Here is a 19,664-nt window from a genome sequence, read left to right on the forward strand (position 1 = left end):
TGACCTGGGCCTGCTTTTAGGAACCAGCCCTCATTGATGAAGATGCCCTGGCAACTGTTCCTCTGTTGAGTTCTAAACCAGAAACCTGAAAACTCCAAAGTATTCATTCATCTCAATGAATCTGATTTGTTGGCAGTGTTTTACTGAAAAGATTAGTGTTGGACCATGAGGCTGTTAAGAAAGAAGGCTAGAAATATACTCAGAGACAGTAGACTTTGACCCTGAGTGTTTAGTAAAGGGATAAAACTTAAAGGGTGTTTTATCTCCTGTATTTAAAAAAAACCCTCCCACCCCACTGCAGATGCTCAGGGAGAAGTATGCGTTTCCCTGGAGAGCCCTGTGTTACAGGATGTAGCTGGTGTAGCCCTCCTGGTCGCTTGTGCTGGTCCAGTGAGGCTCTTTGTCCAGCCAAGCACCCTCTCCAGGAGGCCAGCGGTCAGGCTGAAGGAGTCCCTGTCTCAGGCGGAAGATTCTCCCAGCAGAGGCCCTCCACTGGCTCCCTGGCCCTGGTCTCGCATATTCCAGCGGGTTCTCCCCACCTGCCCAGAGTCGGGGCTTCATCCAGGCCCCCCTCCTGCCTCAGAGCAGACTCTGGGGTCACTTCTCCAGCATCGCCACCCCCTAAATGCACTCCACGGCCAGCCCCACCCTGGCCTCCACTGTCCTGCCTGCCCCTGCCGGACCGGCTGGGAGCAGCTGGGTGTGGATTCCAGGGCCTGATTCTCCCAGGTTCTGGTGTCAGCGCCCCTCTTTGCATCCTCCTGGGTCAGGGCTGTCATCTGAGTGACCTTTGTCTTTCCGTTGGCCAGCCCACACCTGACCCCGTGGGGCAGCAGTGGGGGGCTCGGCTGGGCGCCTGGGTGTCTGCGGGCTGGGACCGCCTCCCAATTGCTGACTGCCCCCATCTAAACACCATCTCTTTCCCCGAGGGCAGCAACACCGACCGGCCGGACGCCTCTGCTGTCCACCTGCACGACTTCCAGCGGTTTCTCTTGCATGAACAGCAGGTGAGGGGAGAGCAGGGTGGGGGGTGTTGTGCCCGCAGTTTGTCACCTTGTCAGCACCTGCCGTCAGGAAACAGGAATCGTCTCCCTGCCCAGTGGTGCCTGGGGGCTGAGGCTCTGGAATGAGGCTGGCCTCGCAGTAGCCCCTTCCCTGGGCACAGATGGAGGAGGGGGCGATGGGGACCCTCACCTGCTGGCCTCTGCTCCCCCACCTCCGGCTCATCTTGGGGGGCCCTTCTCCAGGAAGCCATCCCTGGCTCGGGGAGGATGGGACTCAGATGGACGAGCCTGCGGGTCCTCCGAGGGATAAGGCAACATGCTGTCCTTAGGTGACCCGTGGGTGTCTCTCGGGGTGCTTGCGGGTGGGCCCCGGGCTGGTGGCTGAGTCGGTGTTCGTGTCGGGCAGTGGTTTTTTATGGGGCCATCCGGGCAGGGGCTGCAGACTCAGGTCAGGGCTATTGGCGTCTAGTGGGGGGAGCCCAGGGCTGCTATGAGGTGACTGCACCCCACCTTCGCCCCACTCCTGCAGCAAGGAATTCCCCAGCCCCGCGTGTCAGGAGTGCCTCAGGGAGAAGCCAAGCTAGACTGAGAGAAACCTGGCATCCTGTCACGAGCCGTGTGACCTTGGGCAGGTGGTTCGACCTGTCTGTGCCCCGCTTTCCTCCTCTTTTAATGGGGCTGAGAGCCCTGCCTCTCAGAATTGTGGGGTTCGGAGAAGATGGTGCTGACCTTTGCATGCATGTGTGGGTATGTGTGTACACACATAGTCACATTGTCTGTTCAAAAATGTTATTTCTACCACTGGAGTTTCACGTACTTTTATTCTCTTTAGTTGTTTTTAAAGATTTTAAAAGCCTTTATTGAATTTTTACAATATCGCGACTGTTTTGGATTTTGTATTTTTTGGCCCTGAGGCACGTGGGATTCTTAACTTCTTGATGAGGGATCGAACCCTCACCTGTGCGTTGGAAGGCAAAGTCTTAACCACTGGACTGTGAAGGACGTCCTTTATTTCTGTTTTAATAGACTTTTTAAGAGCAGCTTTAGATTCATGATGATATCCAGTTCATTTACTTTAAAAAATACTTTGTATGTACAGCATCTCAAACAAACACAAAAGTAGACAGGCTGGTATCATAAACTACTGTGGATCCGTCACTCAGATTACAGAATTATGAATGTTTTGCTACTTTCATTTCACCCCTCTTCCATCCCCACATCCACGTGTCTCCCTTCCCTTCCCTCCTTCATTTCTTTGTTGGCAAATTCTAATGGAAATCCCAGACTCTGTATCATTCCATTTGTAAATACTCCAATATGTCTCTCTCGTGAAATGGAGTTTTTTTTTTAACAAAACAGGACAGTAGCACTCCTGTTAACACCAGTGCTAACTTCTTAGTGTCAGCACCCACCCCGTGTTCAGATGCCATTGGTTGTAGGGAGATTGATGAATAGAGACACACACTTGGACGAGGCCGGCCGCAGGAAGGTCCAGGCGGAACGGGTAGCTGTGGTGGTTCATGATGAATGGTGATCAGGATGCTGGGGTGCATGGGAGTGACCAAGGGAAGTCTTACTTGCCCGCCTGGGACTATGACCAGGTGAAATGAGGGGGATAGATGAAGTCTCTTGGACCCAATTACATGTAAGGTGCTGAACTGCCCGGAGATCGAAGCAGAGAGAGAGGCACCCATGCTGTCTGCTTTTTCTCCATGCTCTTGCTTGCACTGAATTACTCAGTTTTGTAGGGAGGTGTTGGAGTTAAATGGTTAAACCCCTGGGGACAACTTACCATGTATCCTGGATCCACCGCCTCGTGCAGGGTAGTGATATTCCCGGGACAGTCTGTTCCTGGATCCACCGCCTCGTGCAGGGTAGTGATATTCCCGGGACAGTCTGTTCCTGGATCCACCGCCTCGTGCAGGGCAGTGATATTCCCGGGACAGTCCGTTCCTGGATCCACCGCCTCGTGCAGGGCAGTGATATTCCCGGGACAGTCTGTTCCTGGATCCACCGCCTCGTGCAGGGCAGTGATATTCCCGGGACAGTCCGTTCCTGGATCCACCGCCTCGTGCAGGGCAGTGATATTCCCGGGACAGTCTGTTCCTGGATCCACCGCCTCGTGCAGGGCAGTGATATTCCCGGGACAGTCTGTTCCTGGATCCACCGCCTCGTGCAGGGCAGTGACATTCCTGGGAGAGTCCGCTTGCCCCACACTGGCCCCATCACTGGGCTGCCCTCAGAGGTCAGGGTCACGGGCCGGCTGCAGAGTGCAGAGAGTTCGGATCCCACATCTGGGGGCCAGGACGCGGGCAGACTGCGTGCCTCCGTGTGCGTGTGCGTGGTGGGAGCAAGGGCTGGGGCCTGGGGCCATCAGTCTCATGGACCCTAAATGTCTCTGTGGGTCGCTGAGCCGGTGACCCAGGGCCTGAAGGCTCATGTGAAATAACCGCTGCCACACTTGGTGTGCGAGTTAGTGCAAGTTTCTCAGAAAACACTTTGGGAAAAATGCAGTTAATGTGGAAACTTTGAAAACAGCCTTCTGCACTTTAATAATTGCTCTCCTAGGAACTTATCCTAAAGAAATGACAGCAGCATATTTTTTTTTTTGGAGGTAGGGTGTACTTAATACAATCAAATATTTCAAGTATAATTTACATGAAACATAACTTGGAAAATATACGTGCTCTGATGCATATATTTTAAAAAGCTTTATGTAAACCTCATGTCAGGAAATGCCCATTAGTTATTGAAGATGGAGGGCAAGGAGATTATTATACAAAAGTATTTTGAGGGACTATCTTATGCTTCATTAAAACAAAGGTTTAGGTTGTTTGAAGTAATCAGGTAAGAGCAGATAGGAAAGCTACAGAAAAAGAAAGCAATCAGAATGATATCCACCAGATAAGATTTTGAATATTCCTTCACTCTGAATTCTTTGCCAGCTAAAATATTTTCTAGATCACTCCAATTTCCACGGTGAGACTTGTTTACATTTGGTATCAAAACTAATGATGACATTTATTATTTTGGTTTCACTCTCCTTTTGGCGTCTTTATGTTTCTTTGGACAGTCCATACTTAAGTTGTTTGTTCTGATTTCCCAAGAATTCCTGCTAATATTACTTCCCACTCTTCTCCAGAAAAAGTCTGAGCCATGAAGTCTGTCATCATTCTTAGAGAAGAAGAAAAATCTAGTAGTCTCTTTCTCAGGTAATGATACTTCTTCAGGGCTGTGCTTTTTGTCATCTCCTTCTTCAGTAACGTCTTCCTCTTCTGAACTGCTGTCTTGGAAACCAGGGTCTCCCTGCCAGGCTATCTTCCCAGGATTTACTGCTTCAACTCTATAGGTCTCTTCCTTTTCATCTTTGGCATCAGACTCAAAAAAGGAAAATGTGAATCTGCTGGTTTGTTCATCCCAAATCATCAGAGCTGTAGGGTCCTGGACTGCCTCAGCTTTCTCTCCATCAGAGTCCAAATTCCAAGAAGTGTCATCTTCCTTTTCACTGGTATCTTTTACAGTCTGGAATATTTGTTTTAAATCTGTAGCAATGTTATAATCCTATCACTTCATGGCAAATAGATGGGGAAACAATGGAAACAGTGACAGACTTTATTTTTTGGGTTCCAAAATCACTGCAGATGGTGACTGCAGCCATGAAATTAAAAGACGCTTGCTCCTTGGAAGAAAAGCTATGACCAACCTAGACAGCATATTAAAAAGCAGAGACATTACTTTACCAACAAAGGTCCATCTAGTCAAAGCTGTGGTTTTTCCAGTGGTCATGTATGGATGTGAGAGTTGGACTATAAAGAAAGCTGAGTGCCGGAGAATTCATGTCTGTTTGTTTTTTTTCCCATTTATTTTTATTAGTTGGAGGCTAATTACTTTACAATATTGTAGTGGTTTTTGCCATACATTGACATGAATCAGCCATGGATTTTGAACTCTGGTGTTGGAGAAGACTCTTGAGAGTCCGTTGGACTGCAAAAAGATCCAACCAGTCAATCCTAAAGGAAATCAGTCCTGAATATTCACTGGAAGGACTGATGCTGAAGCTGAAACTCCGATACTTTGGCCACCTGAGGCGAGGAGCCGACTCATTAGAAAAGACCCTGATGCTGGGAAAGATTGAAGGTGGGCGGAGAAGGGGACGACAGAGGATGAGATGGTTGGATGGCATCACCGACGCAATGGACATGAGTTTGAGCAAGCTCCGGGAGTTGGGATGGACAGGGAGGCCTGGCATGCTGCGGTTCATGGGGTCGCAGAGAGTCAGACACGACAGAGACTGAGCTGAACTGAACTGAGTGTTATAACATATTTCTTTAGACACCTCAGGTAGTTTCTCAGCTTCCTCCCTTTTCTTCTTTTGTTTTGCTCTACTTTCTTTGAGTTTATCATCTTGCCTTCTTTCATAAGCGGCATGGTCATGCCTCATTGAATCATAATGTCTGATGTCCTTAAATTTCTTTGCAGCTACTGATCCTTTGCTTGTAGAATTGCTTAAGCTGATCTGCAAAACGCTCTGCACAACATTCAGGGCTTTCAAAAAAACTTTTTTGTAGCAAGCTCTTCCTCCTCAGCAGTTTTCTTTTCATTTATTTCTTCCTGTTCCTCTTTACTATCACTTTCTAGAAATCGGGAGTCAGTGCCAAAGTGAGACTGCAAATTCATGAGCTTCTGTCCAGCTCTACCCTCAAACTGAGGTTTAATTCTGAACCTGTTATTGTCATCTTCAGAACAAGATTCCTCATCATCACTGCTGTCAAACAGCTTCCCAGAGGCTCTACCCATGGACTCTTACCAGTTCCTCTCCTGGATGGCTTTGCTTCTGAGTGGATGTCTCCTCTGTTTCACTTTCACTATTGGAACCAAAGATGATGTGCGTCGGCTTGTCCTCTGCATGACTGTCCAAATTTGCCAGAGCATTGTGAACCAACTTCTTTTGGACTTCTTTTGCTTTCTGCCTTGCCTCTAAGGCTGCCAAACGTTTCTGATTATCTTCAGCATGCTTATCCTTAGCACTAACATCTGATGAACTGTTAACAGAAAGTGGGAAGTCAGTTTTGCTTCCCTGGGAGTCTCCTTGAGAAAACCTCTGGTGGTTTCTTAGGGGCCTTGGAGCTGCACAGATGTGGCCTCCGATCAGAGTCCTCTCCTGAGTTTCTAGTCCTGTGGCAACAGTCTTCATCAAGGCCTCTGCTGCGAGTCTTAGCACCAGCACTTAAAGATTTCTTATCTTTCAGTGGCAGCAGACTAGAAATAGGATTCCTGTTTGTCTTTTCTGAACTGTTAGGGGACACCTGCTTTGTGACCCTGGCTCTCAAAAGAAGACTGTCTCTTTTGAGGCTGAATTTGGTTTGAGTCATTTGACTCCTTTGCATGTTGGAAAGGAGTCTGTTCACTTGATGGGCCATTAGCACACAGGGACCATTTTTCCATGGACATGTTCTTGGGTTCCTCAAGTTTCAAGGAAATTTGATCTTTATTAGTATTGTTAGAGGCGACACTCTCTTGCAAAGATTTTTTCATTGATTCCTTTCCGTGGAGACAGCCCACTCCTTTGAAAGCCTGAAATTTTGACTTTAAGGTATTTTCCTTTGGTTTCTGTTTTCCACGTGGGTTCTCTTTTCCTTCTAAAAGAGAAGCCACAATCTCCTCGGGACGACTATGCTGCTGGCCTCTGCGGGGGTCACCTGGAGTCCTTTGGCTCTTAGAGGCCCTGTCACGCTTGGCTGTGGTTTCCTGGCCATTGCTCTCAGTCTTTTCTTTTGGAGCCTCCTGGTTACTGCCAGCCAACTGTTCCAAATCAGCCAAAGTCAGATCCACACGGAGACAGTTTTCCATCAAGGTGTTATACTCCTTATCTCCTTCAGACTCAGTTGATTCTGATATGGAATCAGCATCTTCACTGGACTCAATCAGAGATTTGTGACCAAGAGCCTTAACTCTGTGACTGAGGGCTATCTCTATTTTTTCTTTTTTGTACTTTATTACAGCCATCAGAAAGAGCATGCTTTTTTTTAATGTTTTTCAAATAAGTTTTCTTGTACATAGACTTTTCTATCTGTGAAAAATCTACACTGTTTTTGATCTTGCCAGAGCTTTTTTCCTTGCAGTGATTTCATCTGTGTCTCCTGAAGCGGAGTCACAGCCACTTTCCATAACATTATTTTCACAGTTGAGACAAGAGACACTGTTTTTGAGGCCTAAACCTGTTGAAGTATGAAATTTGTGAAAATCAGATTTAAAAATCATCCCTTACAACTTCAAAGGGATCATTTTCAATTTCATTTGAGGACCATGTCGTTTTCTCTAAGTTTTCCTCTCTTGCAATCATTAGCCTTAATTCATCTTCAGAATCAGTATCATCATCAGATATGCTATTTCTGTTTTTGGTAGTTTCTAAACCAGAAGTCTGAAAAAATACATTTTAAAATTTCTGACCATCATCATCATCAGTTGTAGAGGGTGATTTAGGAGTAATGGAATTATGGGGTGTTTCTTTGCAACCTTTTGTTTTAAATGTGGACTCTCTGTTACGCTACGAGGTTTTGATCTGATGGTTAGAGATGCAGCAGAACCCTCATTCTTCTGCACTTTTATTGTCTTCTTGGCGGGGCTGTGAAAGTCAGAGAATTCTCCTCGCCATTTTTTACTCATAGGATCATTCCCTCCTTCCAGTTCCCAAGTGAGGTTGGATATAGGGACAGCATTTGTGAAATCCTCCCCTATCTTCTTTAAGTTGTGGCAGTATTTTGAGGGATCATACTTCAGGATTTTACGTTTATGTTCATTCTTTAGATGAAGGACAGGGAAGACTCTTCCAGATTTACTCCCAACCCAGGTTTTGTGCCCTGGTACTTCTGTTCCTGGCAGTTTTCACATGGAAATCCACCACCTCCATCTTTTCTAACAAGCTGGTGTGATGGCGGCATTTTAATAGATGTGAGAATTTCAGAGAACCCGTCTGAATTTCCATCTGGGGACTGGTCAAGTGGGCTGCAGTCCAGCCCTGGGAGGGACAGGTGACGTGAACTGACCTGAATCTGATGTGTCTGGGACTCACTGTTGGGTCAGCTTATTTAATGACCTGAAGCCTCAGCTATCTTATTTATTTAACCGGAGAATAATATTATACGTAGCTCCTGGGCTTGTGTGAGTTCAAAATGAGCCACACATGACAAGGTTGAGGGCAAAGCCTGGCGTGCCGCCCTGCCCAGCGCGGACCACCTCACCGCAGTTAATTCTCTCCTCATATTCTCATCATTGCCATTATTGCAGTTGCCAGCACAATACCCCACACCACAGAGACACATTTTTTTTTTTTCATTTTCAGCCATGTGGCATGTGGGGTCTTAGTACTCTGACTGGGGAACAAGCCGGTGCCCCCTGCATTGAGATGGTAGAGTTTTAACCACTGGACCACCAGGGAAGTCCCACCAAGTAGAAACATTTACTAACCCCCTAGGATATTCATATTTTAAACTCCTTTAGGCAGAAGATTTCTTTTTCACAGCCATTTCAGTTCCAGGTTATGTCGGCTCGGTACCCATGATTTTTTATGCAAAAGCTCTATAGGAGAAGGAAGTAGGAAGCTTCTGGCCTTTGCAGGGCATCTAGGCCTGGCAAGGTGTTTGCATTAAGTATCCTACAATTTGAGTCTCCTACTCTGGTATTCAAAGATTGTAACACCCTGTACACAAATGAACCAGCTGCTCCCCTGGCTCCTGGCTGTTGGGTGTCCTTCATCCAAGTCAATTTGCAAGAATCAACAGTGAGGCTTGTTGTTGACTTACACCTACCTCATTTGTGTCTGCCCGTATGCTCTATCTTCTTTCAAACTTCCTGTTCTGACCTTCCCATCCAACCACACGTAGCTGGTAGCACATCTGGTTTTATTTTTCTTACAGATAGAGGTTTTAGAATATTAGGAATTCAGAAAACATGAGCCAAAATTGAATGCCTGGGTCATATTTTATCGTTTTGTCTAGGAATATTTGGGGATTTAGGGTTTGAAGAGAAAACAGTGGAGTTCTTTCCGTTATATGTTCTTTTTTCTAAAGGGCTTCCGAATTTCTGAGACTGGGCAGAAGCTGTTTTTGAACTGGTCATGTATCTTTCAGACCTTATTGGTGTCTGAGTAGCAATGCTTTGCTGATCTTGACCGATTCTGTGTCGGTTTTCCGAAGTTTGGTTATTTGGAAGCCTGCTGTCCGAATTACTAGCTATGTGAAGTTGGGATCATGTGATGTTCTGAGCTTCTGCGTCCTTATCTCTAAAATGACAGTGACAGTATGTGACTTGCAGAATTGTCTGGATGGAACGAGATGTCACAGGAGGATGACAACCGACCATTCATATTGCTGTGATTTGAGCACCTTCTGTGTACCAGGTGCTGTTTTAAGCACAGAACTTTTTTTTTTTCCATTTATTTTTATTAGTTGGAGGCTAATTACTTTACAATATTGTAGTGGTTTTTGTCATACATTGACATGAATCAGCCATGGATTTACATGTATTCCCCATCCCGATCCCCCCTCCCACCTCCCTCTCTACCCAATCCCTCTGGGTCTTCCCAATGCACCAGGCCCGAGCACTTGTCTCATGCATCCAGCCTGGGCTGGTTATCTGTTTCACCCTAGATAATATACATGTTTCGATGCTGTTCTCTCGAAACATCCCAGCCTTGCCTTCTCCCAGAGTCCAAAAGTCTGTTCTGTACATCTGTGTCTCTTTTTCTCTTTTGCATATAGGGTTATCATTACCATCTTTATTAATTCCATATATATGTGTTAGTATACTTTATTGGTCTTTATCTTTCTGGCTTACTTCACTCTGTATAATGGGCTCCAGTTTCATCCATCTCATTAGAACTGATTCAAATGAATTCTTTTTAATGGCTGAGTAATATTCCATGGTGTATATGTACCACAGCTTCCTTATCCATTCATCTGCTGATGGGCATCTAGGTTGCTTCCATGTCCTGGCTATTATAAACAGTGCTTCGATGAACATTGGGGTGCACGTGTCTCTTTCAGATCTGGTTTCCTTGGTGTGTATGCCCAGAAGTGGGATTGCTGGGTCATATGGCAGTTCTATTTCCAGTTTTTTAAGGAATCTCCACACTGTTCTCCATAGTGGCTGTACTAGTTTGCATTCCCACCAACAGTGTAAGAGGGTTCCCTTTTCTCCACACCCTCTCCAGCATTTATTGCTTGTAGACTTTTGGATAGCAGCCATTCTGACTGGCATGTAATGGTATCTCATTGTGGTTTTGATTTGCATTTCTCTGATAATGAGTGATGTTGAGCATCTTTTCATGTGTTTGTTAGCCATCTGTATGTCTTCTTTGGAGAAATACCTGTTTAGTTCTTTGGCCCATTTTTTGATTGGGTCATTTATTTTTCTGGAATTGAGCTGCAGGAGTTGTTTTAAGCACAGAACTTTTATTTCATCCAGTCCTTCACAGCCTCTGTGCTTAGGTATCATTATTCCCAGGTAATGGACCAGGAGCTCAGAGAGGGTCTTTAACTTGCCCACCATCAGCCAGGGGAATAACCCTAGTTGTCTGACATAACTGTGCTCCCTTCCTCTTCAGGCTAGCAAGTGTGAAGAATTAGCTTAGAGCAGGAGTCGGCAGACTATAGCCACAGACCTCATCTGGCCCACAGCTTGTTCTTTATAAATAAAGTTTTATTTATAAACACAACCATGGCCATTTGTGTGCCTGTTGTCTGTGGTTCTTTCTGCACCATTATGGAAGAATTGAGTGGTTGCGGCCAAAAGCCTAAAATCTTTACTCTCTGGTCCGTTAGGGAAAATGTGTGCTGTGTGTAGGGTGAGGCCTTGATGGTATGCGTGTCCAGAATACATCCATGTTTCAGTGTTTGACTAAAACTGGATCCTGGGAGGTAACTGCTGCTGCTGCTGCTAAATCACTTCAGTCGTGTCCGACTCTGTGTGACCCCGTAGACGGCAGCCCTCCAGGCTCCCCCGTCCTTGGGATTCTCCAGGCAAGAACACGGGAGGGGGTTGCCATTTCCTTCTCCAATGCAGGAAAGTGAAAAGTGAAAGTGAAGTCGCTCAGTTGTGTCTGACTCTTAGCGACCCCATGGACTGCAGCCTACCAGGCTCCTCCATCCATGGGATTTTCCAGGCAAGAGTACTGGAGTGGGTCACCATTGCCTTCTCCATCTGGGAGGTAAAGAATTTTGCAAAGTCCTCTTTCTGATGATTTCATGTTCTTTTTATCATTCTAAGGAGCTTTGGGCTCAGGATCTGAGCAAAGTCCGTGAGCGGATGACGAAGTTTATTGACGACACCATGAGGGAAACTGCTGAACCCTTCTTGTTTGTGGATGAGGTGAGTGAGCTCCCTGTCCTGTGGGCATGGCTTCTGGATTCACATCGCTGTCCTCCAAAGTGTATCTTCTAGGTCTCTTCCCTTGGAGGGCTTTGCTGCTAGATGTCCCTAGACTGCCTCTCTCTGTCAAGAGCTGTTTTTTCCCTTGGTCCTAAACCATCACAGTCTTTGATCTTTCTCCTCCTCCTCTGTTTGATCACGTAGGTGAAATCTTTTCTTTTGCCGCTAGAGGGAGTTGCTGTCAGTGAGCCTTAAACCATAAGGACAGCACTAGAATTGCAGGGTTTGTGTGGCTTTTTGCAAGATGTGGAAATGGGTGCCCTTGGCCCCGCGTGAGGCAGCAGGGGCTGAGGGGAACTGGGGAGCTCCCTTCGCCCCATGTAAGGTTGTTCCCAGGAAGCAGTGTCACTCAGGCTTCTGTTTTCTTTTTTAAGGGGTCAGGAACTGGTAGATGGAATTTCTTGCCTTTTAGATATCACGATACTGGCGGTGTTCTGTTTTTCATATCGGATGGTGCGTTCACAAATGTTCCTGGTATTATTGTCTCCAAACCCTTGTATATGGGCCGCGTGTACTCTTGTAGCCTCAAATACTTGAGGAAACGTATGGAAAAGGAAATGAACTGTATAGGTCAGCGAAGCGTGTGTTCATACAGCCTGTTGCAAGCCGAGTTTTCTGCTTTGGAAACGGGTCGCTGAGGCCCGGGGGCGGTGTGTGGAGTCTTCGCGTCCCGCCCCCCGGGCTGACCCGGGTCGCTGAGGCCCGGGGGCGGTGTGTGGAGTCTTCGGGGGGACCGGGGCCCGCAGGGGCCGGCCGCCGCCCGCGCCTCGCGTGGTGACCCCGCGTGCCTGTGCCTCCCCCAGTTCCTCACGTTCCTGTTTTCCCGGGAGAACAGCATCTGGGACGAGAAGTATGACGTGGTGGACATGCAGGACATGAACAACCCCTTGTCTCATTACTGGATCTCCTCGTCTCACAACACGTGAGTCTCCCCGCCAGCCTGCGGCCGTCAGGCAGGAGAAGGGCGGTACCGAGGGCACTCCGGTGCGCTGCTCCGGCAGAGCGTGTGGGCAGTGGGCGGAGCACAGGCCCTCGCTGCTCACGCTGGGCTGTGTGGAAGCTGCTGGAGGGGAGGGGAGACGCATCTGTCTTTCCTAGTTGGTATTGCCTTAGTAATCCTTTCTCTGTGGCCCTAAGAAGCCGGTTGACAAAGCCAGTTTGCCCAGTTTGGGCATCTCATTCATAGCTGTTGGTGTTGTTGAGTCCCTAAGTCGTGTCTGACTCTTTGTGACCCCAAGTACTGCAACACGCCAGGCTCCCCTGTCCTTCCTGTCTCCCTGACTTTGCTCAAACTCGTGTCCATGGAGTCGGCGATGCCATCCAGCCATCTCATCCTCTGCCGTCCCCTTCTCCTCCCGCCTTCAGCCTTTCCCAGCATCAGGGTCTTTTCCAGTGAGTCAGCTCTTCGCGTCAGGTGGCCAAAGTACTGGAGCTTCAGCTTCAGCATCACTCCTTCCAGTGAATATTCAGGGCTGATCTCCTTTAGGATGGACTGGTTTGTTTTCCTTGCAGTACAAGGGACTCTCCAGAGTCTTCTCCAGCGCCACAGTTCGAAAGCATCAGTTCTCCAGTGCTCAGCCTTCTTTATGGTCCAGCTCTCAGGAAAGCAGTTGAATTAGTCACTGAACTGACTTTTACTGAGAGTTCGCCTTGCGCCAGGCCCTGGGCTCGCATTTCCACTGCAGGGGGCTTGGATTCAGTCCCTGGTTGAGAAACAAAGATCCCGCATACCGCACAGTGGGGCCAAAAAATAGAAAAACACGGGGGAGTGGGCAGGATCAGCCCCTGTCCTCCTGTGTCTGGATGGGGAAAGGGCCTCCCCTGAGCCTCAGCAATGAGCAGGCGTTGGTGAGAGACAGGTGGCGAGGGGAGGAGGCGGGTCTCAGACACAGGGACAGCACATGCGAGTGTCCGGGGCAGGGGTCTAGCAGGACGAGGGCACAGGCCCGGGGACGGCGAGTGGCGGGAGACGAGGCCAGCAGGCCAGCTTGAGTGGGGTCTGGGAAGGCGGCGGGGGCCCCCACCGATGGGTTTTAGGACAGAGACCAGCACACTCAAATGTGTATCTTTGGTAGTGTGCCCTGATTGAAAAAAAAGGGCAGACAGGAAGGGAGAAATGGGTGTGCACTCAAGCTCTGATCCTCGGTCTGCTTTATTAGGTGAGGGGGTGGAGGCCTTCGGTCCTGGGCTGTTGACTGGCACTTTCCCGAGTGTCGTCCAGACAGGAGGTGGAGAGCAGGCCCTGAGGTTTGTCTCCAGGCATTTTGGAAGACACCTTCCTATTCAGGGGCGTAGGGACTTCATAGTTCTCATTCCTACCTTTGGTTTGAGTATGTGTTGGAGAATGGCGGATTCTGCCAAACCCAGAAGATGGCTGAGCAACACAGACTCTTAAAGGAGGGGAACGTGGATGGTAGGGAGGAGAGTGATAAAAATTGGTCTTTCTGCATCAGCTTTGGTGGACGTAGTTCACGGGGTAGCAGTTCCATTTATCCTGTGCCGGGCCTGGGGCCCTGAGGTCAGAATGATGGCCCACCTCTGCCTTGTGTAGCGTGGGGGGCAGCTGTCAGGAGTTGTCCATTTATCATTGTCCATCAATCTCACTCCTGACTCCCTTCGACCATGTTTTCCTTGACAGAACACACGTTCTCCACCCCACCCTTGGGTTTCCAGGATGGTTCCCCTTCACCTCCCACAACCATAGCCTGAGTCTGAGGCTCCTGTCTCGGCATGTGATTGCCTGTGTCTGGCCCAGATCCTAATGAGGGGTGAGGTGGGGGGAATCTTTCTAGACAGGAAGAACTCAGGGCATTGGGGGCTCAGGCTGAGAAGTTCCCCAGGGGCGCCCCAAGGTGCAGGCCTGCCCCCACATGGCCCCCGCTCCCGCAGGTACCTCACGGGAGACCAGCTGCGGAGCGAGTCGTCCCCGGAGGCCTACATCCGCTGCCTGCGGATGGGCTGCCGCTGCATCGAGTGTGAGTACCCGCCCTCCGGATGCCGCAGGTGGGGGCCCGAGGGGTGGGGGTGGGCGGGGCAGCCTGGGGGCGGAGCCAGGCGACCCCCACCAGGCCGGGGGCTTTCCCCCAAAGACAGGGTCCCCCACAACAAGGAGGGACTTTGGGCCTGGCCAGGTCGGACAGTGGTTTTCTTGGGCAGTGGTCTTCTTGTTCGGAAAGCATCCAGATACAGCGGAGAGACTGGGAAGCCCATCGTAAAGATGGCCTTCCTGTCCTGCGGCCCCTCGGGGCTGTAGTTAGAGGCAGGAGGGCGCCCTGCGTGGTTCAGCAGGGGTCCCTGAGTGCCTGTGCCTGGGTGCTTGCAGCTGCCCCACACAGGTGACTCCAGGTCCCCGGACGTCGCTGGGAGCGGGTGCTTCCTCCTGATGCCCTAGCCTGACCCCTGCCAGGGGCTCCTGGGTGTGCCAGGCTGGGAAAGGCACAAGGCGCTGATGTAGGCCCCAGCTCAGTCAGAAACATTCATCAGGTATCAGACCTTAATGGCAGTTCCTCCTACAGAGTGCTGCCTCATTTATGCCTTTTTCTCTCTTAGGGAAAAAGCAAATGTGAAAAAAATTTAGTTTGAAAATGTCAGCTCCTGTCTCCTCTGGGGGTTAAAAATATAGAGGATGTTCACCTTCTATGTAACCATGAATCTCGAAAAATAAATCTCTCACTGCTCTGTAATGTTCCCTCTGGCAGAGAAAGCAAGCCAGAGTTTAGACAAGTCACATCAGAAGATAAAACGCACGATAAATCTCTGTTAAAAAAGTTTGAACTAGTGTCTGTGGGACGGACGTGTGGCATCACAAAGGGACCTTTAATTAGACCACCCAATCTTCCTATAACGTGCATGCAGCTGACGCGTGTCCTCAGGCTGGTGGCCCCGGGCTGGCCGGGTCTGGCCCGGTGTCCGGGTGATGGAGCCGGCGCTGGGGCGGGGGCCGAGGCACAGCCGTCACCTGGGCAGCGTGGCCGTGGAGGGGGACGGGTGGGAGCTCAGGGCGCCCGCTTCTGCCCGCAGTGGACTGCTGGGACGGGCCCGACGGCAAGCCCATCATCTACCATGGCTGGACGCGGACCACAAAGATCAAGTTCGATGACGTCGTGCAGGCCATCAAAGACCACGCCTTTGTCACCTCCAGGTCAGCGGCTGGTCTCCTGGTGGTTCGCCTTCAAGGGGAAGGCCGCTGGGGTTGGGTGGACAGACACAGACATACTCCCCACCCCTCTGCACACCCCGCATGGACACACACACATTCCCTACCCCTTGACACACCCCACATAGACACACAAACACACATACATTCCCCACCTCCCAGTTACCCCACACAGACAGACACACACACACAGATATACACACACTCCCCACCTCCCAGACACGTCCCCCCCCCCACACACACACATATACATACTCCCCACCCCTCTGCACACCCCGCATGGACACACACACATTCCCTACCCCCTGACACACCCCACATAGACACACACACACACATACACTCACATACTCACACACACACTCCTCACCTCCCAGACACGCCCCCTCCACATATACATACTCCCCACCCCCCAGACACCCCCAGAGACACACACACATATTCCCCACCCCCCAGACACCCCACATAGACACACACAGACTCCCCACTCCCTAGACACTCTACATGGACACACATACTCCCCACCCCCTGACACCCCACATAGACACACACACACACACATACACTCCCCATCTCCCAGTCATGCCCCACATAGACACACACACACACATGCACTCACATACTCACACACACACTCCTCACCTCCCAGATACGCCCCACATAGACACACACACATACACATACTCCCTATCCCCCAGACACCCCATATAGACAACAGACATACTCCTCACTCCCCTGCACACCCCACATAGACACACACACACACTCACACACTCCCCACATCTCAGACACGGCCCACATAGACACACATACTCCCCACCCCCACACACCCCACGTAGACACACACACACACACACACACACTCCCTCCCCACCTCTGAGGCACGCCCCCCCCCCACATATACTCCCCACCCCCTGACATCCCCACATAGATACACACACATATACATGCACACATTCCCCACCTCCCAGACATGCCCCACATAGACACACACACACACACACACACACACACTCCCCACCCCCTAGACACCCCACATAGACACGTGCAGACTCCCCACTCCCTGGACACTCCACATAGACACACAGACATACTCCCTACCCCAACACACCCCACATAGACACACACACACACACAGACACCCCTTCCCCCAACACACACCCCCATCTCACCCGCTGGGCTCCATCTTGACCAAAGGCACCGCCGACAAGCCTCGGCTGAGTGTTGGCACCCCTCCAGGCCGAGAGTGCAGGTCAGGTCCTGCTTGCAGAGCCCGGAGGAGGCTGGGGAGCCCCGTGCGGGTGGCCAGCGCCCGCCCCGCTGACCCCTGCCACCCGCCCGCCTGCAGCTTCCCCGTGATCCTGTCCATTGAGGAGCACTGCTGTGTGGAGCAGCAGCGCCACATGGCCCGGGTGTTCAAGGAGGTGCTTGGAGACCTGCTGCTGACCAAACCCAAGGAGGCCAGTGCCGACCAGCTGCCGTCGCCCAGCCAGCTGCGCGGGAAGATCATCATCAAGGTAGCGGCTCGGGGCGTCACGCGCGCGGGGGCCGGGGTCCTGGCTCGCCGTTCTCCTCGCTCACTCCGCTCCTGACCCGGGCAAGGTCGCTTAACCTCCCAGTGCCCCTGTGTGCTCGCTGTCTGGGGACTCACGATAAAACCCACACTGTCCGTGTGCCGCGAGTATAAGTGCGAAAGAGTGTGTGCAGAGTGCGCGGAACTACCCTGTCCCGCAGCAGTGCCCCGGACGCATTCACTCAGTGTCTCTCGTCTGTTTCTTGGCCGCTCTTCACCATGTTCCTCTCTGTCAGGCCCTCGCGATGTGCTGGGGCTGTCCCAGTGAGACCCAGGCTCCGTTCTTGCCCTCGGGAGCTCCCAGGGTAGCTGGGGAGGGGGACTGGAGATGGACAGCTGCCCCAAAGGACTGTGTGCACCGGGGGTGGTGGGGGTGGTAAGCTGGGTGCTGTTGGGGGGGATGAGTGGCAGCCATGAGCACCGTGGAGAGGGTGACATTTGGGTCAAGAGACCAGATGGACAGCGGCTTAAAGCATGTCGGTTCAAGCCCTGTGTGCAGGAGAGTGGACTCTGGTCCACGAGGTTGTCCAGGGACCCGGACCCGCTCCCCTTGTTCTGTGCTCTCCCAGGGAAGGGGTTTCCAGGTGAGGTCCTGCAGAGCCCCCAAGAGTCCACAGGTAGAATTAGGGGGGGAGGCGATGGTGGCATGTGAACTTGGGGCAAAAATGTTGCCTCTTTGTTAACATGTAAGCAAAACGTAACACCTCCTTCGTCATGAATATTGGCAACAAGCCACCTGGGGCTTCATCACCAGCAGCAGTCATGGATGTTTTCACATCACATTTGCAGTTGTTGCAAATATCTCAAACTAATGTGTGCTCATCACAACTTTGAAATTATGATGGTTATTAGATCTGCCTCTAGATCTTATGTGAGGTGTTAATAAAGAGGCATATCTATTAGTATGTTACAAGGATTTTTATTTACTGTCTTAATAGTTGTATTTCAGTATCATTGATTTCTCTTGTAATTTTATGCATCATGAATGTTGTTCTGAGGAAAGGCTCTGTACTCTTCCCCAGACGTCAGAGGTGGGGTCCATGGCACAGAACTGGCCCAGGCTGCCTTAGGGCACCGTCCTTGTGTGGTCAATGCTGGGTTGCAGGCACATGGAGATCCGGCTCGCAGAAAGGGGAACACGGTGGGTCCAGGGCGAGGGATGCCTGGTAGGCAGGGGGGACGTCAGTGGGACAGGCCCGGCCTCGCCTGTCCTGGCCTGAGAACCTAGTTGTGTGACCACCCTGCCTGCAGGGGTGCTGATACTGGCAGGGCAGCATCAGTGGAAGAAGCGACGTGGATTTTGGTGACAGCCAGCGGGTCCACGGGAAGGACGAACACGGGTTTACCAGGCAGAGAAGGGGGAAGGCCCTTCAGGTTCAGGGAGTAACATCCTTGAAGGTGGGTGGTGCAAACACGTGGTATGTGCCCTGGATTGTCACTGGACCACGGAGACGCACTGGGGACATTCCCCATGTGTCGGGAGGTCATGGTCTCGGGGGGAGACCAGCCTCTAAGCGGAGGAGAGCAGAGCAGTGAGCGGGCTTTGCCGAGGCCCATCTGGAGGGGGGGACCCTGGTGTGCCCTTGGGTCAGAGCAGCAGTGTATTCGGAGGAATTGGCTGAGATTTTGGGGTAGATTTCCCTAAGACGTCCGGGGAAGCTTCTAGCATTCTGGTAGGATGAGGGGCAGAGGGGGCTTGGCCGGGGAGGGTCCACAGCTTCTCAGGTTTGGTCGGTGATTCTTCGGGGGGCCTGGTTGCCTTTCTCTGTGACGTCCTTCTGTGTCCATTAGGACAGCTCTCTGTGTGTCCCCAGGGACTTCTTGGCTCCCATTTCACGGTGTGGGGTAGCACACGCCCCTTCAGGAGCAGCCCTGGGCCCAGCGGTGCCCCTTCGTGGCTCACCGCTGTCAACTTCAGGGAAAGGGGGTGGAAATAGCATCTGTGACCCCGTCAGCGAGTGCTGCACGCGGGGCTGGGTTCACACTCAGAAATGGTCTTCAGCCTCATGACAGCCCCCCAGGACGGGTCATCTGGGTCCCCAGCCCCCTTGACAGGGGAGGACGCAGGTGCAGAGGTTGACCAAGCGGAGGCTACACAGTTCCTGCCAAAGATGTCACTCAGGGCTGTTCAAATGGAGATTTATGTCGTGCCACGCCATGTATCCTGCTTGCCCACTGCCTTCCGGGACCCGGCAGGGGCTCTGTCACCCCCATTTCACAATGGAAGTTACTGAGGCAGCTTGTCATGTGGCCGAGGCCCCCCAATAAGGAAGGCGATGGGCCCTCAATTCACACCCGCGTCTGACTCCCCATCCTGAGTCCCCTCAACCAGGCCACCGCTGCCCAGGGCTGGTGCGTGTGATGTGGATGGTCAGCACTCGCCTGGGGGGATGTCTTCATAGTCGTCCTCTTGGTCTTGCCGATGGACACAAAGGTTTCAGAGGAGCGTGGCCACCTGCCCCGGGTCACACAGCTGATAAAGCAGCAGCAGGGCTGTTTGCAC

The 19,664-nt window shown here is 51.1% G+C and overlaps 1 protein-coding gene and 1 pseudogene across 6 annotated transcripts in view; one reads left to right on the plus strand and one right to left on the minus strand.

The window, feature by feature from the left end:
* The window catches only part of PLCG2 (phospholipase C gamma 2), a 162,693-nt gene that overhangs the window by 91,783 nt on the left and 51,246 nt on the right, over window positions 1-19,664 (plus strand). For all 6 annotated transcript variants that reach the window (XR_009692296.1, XM_061138170.1, XM_061138171.1 and 3 more), the window contains 6 exons: window positions 935-1,007; window positions 11,271-11,372; window positions 12,236-12,354; window positions 14,322-14,407; window positions 15,453-15,573; window positions 16,937-17,105. Coding sequence is in view for 5 of the 6 variants with exons in the window: in XM_061138170.1 (XP_060994153.1) it covers window positions 935-1,007; window positions 11,271-11,372; window positions 12,236-12,354; window positions 14,322-14,407; window positions 15,453-15,573; window positions 16,937-17,105 (670 nt within the window). In the remaining variant the exon portion in view is untranslated. The remainder of the gene's footprint in view (window positions 1-934; window positions 1,008-11,270; window positions 11,373-12,235; window positions 12,355-14,321; window positions 14,408-15,452; window positions 15,574-16,936; window positions 17,106-19,664) is intronic.
* Window positions 4,029-8,218, minus strand: LOC133050020 (nucleolar protein 8-like; annotated as a pseudogene).

This window comes from Dama dama, chromosome 4, assembly GCF_033118175.1.
Source record: "Dama dama isolate Ldn47 chromosome 4, ASM3311817v1, whole genome shotgun sequence".
NCBI classification, from domain to species: Eukaryota; Metazoa; Chordata; class Mammalia; order Artiodactyla; family Cervidae; genus Dama; species Dama dama.